Here is a 6880-nt window from a genome sequence, read left to right as displayed (position 1 = left end):
TATGAAACTATAGCAATGAAGACAGTACAGTAATATTGCCAGGACAGACATAGACCAATGGAACTGAATAGAGATTCCATAAAGAGACACACACACATACATGGGTGCTTCATTTTTCACAAGGGAGGCACTGTAGAGTCATGGACAAAGGACAGTCTTTACAATAAATGGACTGGGTCAACTGATTATCCATTCTGGGAAAAGATGGAATTGGGCCTATACCTTATGCTATACAAAAAAATCAATTTTAGGGGACTTGTAAATTTAAATGTGAAAAGTAAAACAAGAAAGCTACTAGCAGGTAATATAAGAGAATATCTTCATGAACATCCAGGGCAAAGATGTCTTAACACTAACCATAAAGGGAAAAAAACATAACTTGGATTAAATTAGGGATCTATACATCAAAAGACATTAGCAACACACATGACAAACACAGGGTTAAGATTCTTAAGTAAATGCCTCTTAAACATAAATAATAAAAGATAAAAATTTACCACCCCGCGCAAAAATGATCAGAAAACAAAGACAATCTCTGTGAGATTATTTATAGTCAATGAACATACTAACATGTGTTCAATCTCACTAGAGAATAAAGATAAAGAGAAATAAGATTTTTAACCTAGTAGATTGGCAAAGATGAAAATAAAAAAATTAAATTTAGTATTAGCCAAGATTTCAGCACTTTCATAAACTTATGGTAGGAAATTAAATTGGACACGTTTTCCAGAGACTATATGGCAATGTATCACAAAATCCCTAAAAAAAATATCTATTCTTTGACCAATTATTCCACTTCTAGAAATTTATCCTAAAGACTTTGGGATATGGAAATTTTGCAAAAGTGGATTTTCATCACTGCAATGCTTATATAAGAAGAAATTAGGAAAGAAAAGTCTAGCAAGAGGAGATGGGTTAAATATGTCATGATAATCCATATAGAAAGACACTATGTCATAAGTATAAATAATGATTTGGATCAAGGATAACCACTTAAGATGTCCACAGGGGCAAGATGTAACATAAATGAGTAAAGAGGCTCTTTGGCAAACTGGATAGCACATGCGCCTTTTGAAGAGGGCAACTCCAATCAATTGATGCCAAGTAAGAAGTGGGGGAGGGTCTAGTGTTGTCAGTATACCTAATATTTTAAAAGAAGCAGAAAATTGAAGTTATTATGTGAAATCTCCTCATGTTTAAAAGTTGTCTATTGTTTAGAATTTTTTGAAAAAATTCAGTGACCAAATAAAATATGTCATTTATGGACTAGATTCAATTCAAAGGCTGAGAGCTCCAGTGTACATATATATATTATTGACATAAAAAATCTCCATGATGTATTGTTTTTATTGTTGTAACAAGCCTGTTACATAGCAGTTTATATAATATGATCTCATTTTTTTAAAAAAATGAAAGCACATTTATATGTATAAAGAAATGCTAAACAAGGTCTAAGAGGTATAAATCTAAATGTAATAGCGGGAGATTTTTATTTTTTATATATTTTTCTATTTTTGCATTTTTATATTGATCATTAATATTTTATTATAAGAAAATAGGATGAAGTTTTTTTATTTGTGGTTGTAAAGGAAAGAGTTAATAATTTAGTTTAAAGTTTTGAGAATTAAATTAAAAATCAAAATCATTGAATAAATACTCTTGCACAAAATTTGGACAGACCAGAATTCAAAGTCAGTTCTTCCACTTACTATATCAGTGGCCTTTGGCTTTCTCACCTACAAAATATCAGTGATAATACCTACCATCGCCACCTCAAATTCCCTGGGTAATGTAAAAATTAATAAACAAAAATAGAATGAATATCTACCACCCTGCCTTCCTAGCATCACCAAAAGCTAAGTGGAGAGAAGGGGGCTTTTTCTACAGAAGTTCAAGTTCGGAAAAAAACCAGACACTTGTAGAATATAATAATGAAAAAAGGTTGCATGTTTGGTTTTGCTATTCCATCAGGAGGTAAGACTTCTTCCCTGGCAACTTCTCTACTCTCAGAATCTAAAGCTCCTCTCTGCCCCACACCTCAATCCCTACCTACCAAGGATACCCAGCGCAGTGGAGCAGAGAGTGGTTGACACCAGAAGGAGCATGAGATGAGGTGGAATCATATCATGTTCTCAAGAATATTTGGGTCCTAGAGCCTAAGTGTGTGTGGAGCCCCAGGACAAATGGAATAAACTAGAGAAGCCACTCTCAAGGATTGGATTTCACCCTCAAGTAAAGACATGAATAAATATTCTTTGAAAGTTTGCCACCCTTTAGCTTCTCTTCCCACCTCTCTGTAAAGACATGAATTTCTCCACGTGGTACTCAGGGAGGTGAAGAGGTCCACAGGTGAAACCAACCAACTGGCTAATGCAAGGAGGGTTTTGTTTCTGTCTATATCACCTCTTTTTCATCATAAGGGGCTTAGATATCTGCATTCCACTATTCCTTCCATTGTGAAGGGTAAGTATAATGGAGGGTAAAGACATTTTTTCAGGCTATTGTAGTACCACTGGAAACCTACCTTCAAATGAGCTCATGTGTCTTCCCAAGCACCCAGTTTTAAACCTAGGGAGAAATATCATCATATCTGGTCCATGGCAATATCATACCCTGTAAGATATTTTTTATATAGTAACTCATTTTCATTATCATTCTTTTTTCAATTAATTCACAATAAAAGAGAACAATAAAAGTGTTGTTTCATATCTTTACTCTCTCAGTAATGTGCAAGAGGAACATAATAGTGTTAAGAAGTCAGAAATAACTTAACACAGTTGCTATAGAAGATGTTTATATTTGCAAAATTTCAACAATGATCTTCCCTAGGTTCCCCCAAATTAGCATATTTGTTAACCAAATTAATTAAGAAGCTTTTCAAAATAAAAGCAATGTTTTAAATAGATATATTTTCATAACCATAGAACATTTAGTTCTGTTGGAGGTAACAAACATATTACACTCAAGTACTTTCTGAAGATATTAGGGTAAAAATGATCTGGATGCAATTATAAATGTACCCTAATTAGTCATTTGCTTCTTTTGTATGTATGTTTTTCTGCATGTGTTAAAATTATATCATAGATACTTTGTAATCAGTTAGTCCTTAAATCATCACAACGTTATCTGACCCACAGAATTTATATCAGCTCAAGGTGATGATATGATATTGTTTGAACAATGTCTTTAAATTTAAATTTAGTGCTCAATTAAATGCAATGAAAGTCAAGATCTCCTAGCTGCCCATGTCTGTTATAGAAAATGAATGCTAAGATTCCCAGTTAGGAAGAATGAGACCTTCCTATAAATCACAACCTTGAAATTTCATAACTGAATATCGTTGTCACATCAAAATCCTAATTTCAACAGAGTTTTCACGGTGTTTCAGAGTACCACATAAGTGGGTATAAATTCATTTATGATCAGCTTTTCCACTGAAAAGTAAACAATTACAGAAAACTTTCTAAAAATTGATTTTATTTAATAAATATTTTAAAGAGTTCACTAACTGAAGACTTTGCTGATCTTCCCAGAAATTCTGATCGGTTGTTTATCCTTCATTCACTTTTATTTCTACTGTGATTCTTAGGAATTTGTCTAATCTATATTTAATCTATTAAAACATCTATGCATGATAAATTTGGCTTCCTTCAAATATAAGCTGTGTTACGATCTCCAAATTAAGTGATAAAGGTAGAGAAGTAAAATTAAACACAGCAACACGTTATAGTTAAGTGCTCTTTAGAATTTCAGATTAACAAATTTGTCCCAAAATGATAAAATAATAACTTACTAAATGAATAATGCAACACGGAATAGATTTTAACAGCATCTCAATCTCTCTCTCCCGTCCCCACCTCTCTCTCAGTCTTCCTCTTTTGCTCTCTCTCTCTCTCTCTCTCCCTCTCTGTCTCTCTCTCTGTGTCTCTCTGTCTCTGCCTCTCACTCATTCACTCATTCACACACACACACACACACACACACACACACACACACACACACACACTTCCGCCCACATCCATACGTGAGTGTGTACACACATCTCAGAATTTTAAAACACTGCTACTAAAGGTTTTAACTTAGATAAATTAACTACGTTAAAATACTGACATTGTGAAAATATCTGTGGATGTCCAATACCCCAGAGAGGGCATCTTTTTGTGAACTTCTAAAAAGCTTAAAGAAAGAAAACCAGAAGGAAAAACCAGAGTCCTTGGCAGGAAGGCTGGGTGAAGGTGTGGCTGCCGCTCAGGGTCACAGCTTCCCATTGTCCTCGCTGCTCTCCTTCTCCTCTATGGCCTCCAGGCTGCGCTTGCTCTTGGCCTCGGCACCACTGCTGGGGGCTTTACTAAGGCCACAAGACAAGCACGCCAGCTGGATCTGCTTCATGTTCTCTATAGCTTCATTCTTGGCATTCTTCAACAGATCTCCTTGGCCCTACAAACAGGCAGAAATAGACACCATAGAAGAATGTTAAGGGCCAGGCAGATCCTAAGTGACATCACTCTATATCCATCATGCTGTTGTTCAGTGAGGAAACAGACTCAGAACGGAGAGCCCACTTTTCCAACATCCTTTTCTTGCATTATTGAGGGTCTTTGCTCTTTAAGTCAAGGACCTCAACCTGCACATTCCCCATTGTCTCTGTAGTTGCTGGCAGCCTCTGGAGATTTCCTGTGGGAGGGAACACCGTCTGGGGACCCTTCTCTGAACATACCAAGGACAATCAGCCCTTCCATCCCCAGGGTTCAAGACTACACACTGCTGTAACTCCTAACCCACCCAGCCCAGCACTCCTAGGCTTGGAAGAAAACAAGGGAAGAAGCTCTTCCTCAAAGAACTGAAAATTAAATCAGCTTCTCAGTGTAAAAGAGCTTACAAAGCAAATCTCTGTAAAGTAAATCACACACCCTTATGCTTGGTAAGCTGGTTTTTAGTATATTGGGTCATCGCTGCAGCCTGCCTTTTGATAAATTCCTATTTACCCATGTTCTTTTCTATTATCCTGAGGACAATGTTCCGATCTGGCTGATGGAGAGAGGCTCCAGAAGCTTAGTGTGTCAATCAAAACAAAAAAGCAAACGAGGATCACAGGAAATCATCAGTTGTCAGTTATATCAGAGTCTGAGAAAGATATTTTCCAATTTATTTTTTTCTTATTTTAGGTCATTGTTATAATGATCAAGTGTATATGCTGACACTAGCCCAAGGGGCTGAAGGAGTAAGTGTGGGGAAGCCAGAACATGTTTCCGTTGTGTATAGACAAAAGAGGAAGGAGTTCTGTCTCTCCCCTCCATTCTCACGACAATGCCTGAGAGTGTGACCTTGAAACTGGAGGTTACACGAGCTGCTGGAGAGTTCCTCGACAAAGCAGAGACTTCGAGAAAAGGTAAGTCACCGATTTTATGCAAGGTACTTCATCATACACTGTTTGATCTCTTTAATTTGATGAAAGCTTTTACCTTAGGGTGTATGAGGACCCTAAAATTAAAAATGCCTTGCCTTAAAAATGCCTTGGAATATTTCTTTCCTCAAAATCTGTACAAGCCCTTGCCAATTCTATCTTATGACATAAAATCCTTCAAACAACAGCCTTTAAATATATAGGATGAATAAGTACAACTTTGCCTAATACTTTTGTTAAGGTAAACTTACCCCCAAGTACCTCAATCATCGATTGGGATTTTAGAAGTAGACTTGGAAGTTGTATAGTTTAGCCTTCTCATGAGGAGAAAAGAAGCTGAGCCTGATGAGGTGACATGACTGACCCAAGGTCACAGCTGGTTAATGACTGAGCTGGGACTTAAGTCCAGGTCTTCTGCCTCTCGGTTCAGTGCCCTGTTCCACACACCATGTTTATAATTTAGACTAAAACTAGAGACTAGAGAATGAACACTCTTTCAGATAGAGATGGACTTTCTAAGGGAAGAATATGCATGACACAAGGAGAACTTGGGGAGTATAGAAATAATGAGTTCACTCTGGACGTTAAAAAAAGTCACACCCACTTTGAAAAATGCAATTCTGAAGAGATAATGATAATAATACAACATAGAAAGTGCTCACTCTCTGCAGGCATTCTTCTTCATACTTTACAAATGTTCATTATTTGTCACAACATCCTCACACAATAGGCTCTTTTCTTACTTTAAATTTACAATGAAAACGGAGGCCCAGAGTGATCCTCCTTGCCAAACTCACACAGCTGCTAAGTGGTGGAGCTGGGGTTGAAATAAAGTCCAGCAGTTGGCTCCAAAATCTGTAGTCTTAACCACTACATGATATGGCATCCCTTCAAGGCAAACTGTGCACTCTCTACAAAGCACAGTAAAGCCTCCCAGTTATTGTCACCCATGGAAACAACACGGATAAAAAGACAATCATTAACCAGGTGGCACAGTCAGACAGAACTCAGAGATGGTATCTACAGAGTCAGGAAGATAAGATGCACCAAGATTAGTTGGCAGGGACAAAAGTCAGAGTATCTTAGTTTTGCTTTTCGCTCCAACAATTTCCCCCATGGGCCATTTTATCTCCTGTAAAAATGATGAAAATATTCTTCTGTCTTCCTCACAGTTTTAAAGATTACAAAAAATGTTGAAAAGCTATTTGTTGGAAATAAAAACAAAAATAAACAAATGGGACCTAATGAAACTTAAAAGCTTTTGCACAGCAAAGGAAACCATAAACAAGATGAAAAGACAACCCTCAGAATGGGAGAAAATAATTGCAAATGAAGCAACTGACAAAGGATTAATCTCCAAAATGTACAAGCAGATCATGCAGCTCAATATCCAAAAAACAAACAACCCAATCCAAAAATGGGCAGAAGACCTAAATAGACATTTCTCCAAAGAAGATATACAGATTGCCAACAAAC

At 36.7% G+C, this 6880-nt stretch overlaps 1 protein-coding gene across 1 annotated transcript in view; it reads right to left on the bottom strand.

Moving 5' to 3' along the window:
• Positions 1-2879: 2879 nt before the first annotated feature.
• Positions 2880-6880, bottom strand: part of PLCL1 (phospholipase C like 1 (inactive)) — a 370265-nt gene continuing 366264 nt past the window's right edge. Inside the window, exon 6 of the mRNA XM_024124454.3 lies at positions 2880-4437. Within this exon, the coding sequence (XP_023980222.2) occupies positions 4255-4437 (183 nt within the window). The 3' untranslated portion in view covers positions 2880-4254. The remainder of the gene's footprint in view (positions 4438-6880) is intronic.

This window comes from Physeter macrocephalus, chromosome 2 (assembly GCF_002837175.3).
Source record: "Physeter macrocephalus isolate SW-GA chromosome 2, ASM283717v5, whole genome shotgun sequence".
NCBI classification, from domain to species: domain Eukaryota; kingdom Metazoa; phylum Chordata; class Mammalia; order Artiodactyla; family Physeteridae; genus Physeter; species Physeter macrocephalus.
Note: the sequence above shows the minus strand (reverse complement) of the source record. Positions and strands in the feature narration are given on the sequence as shown.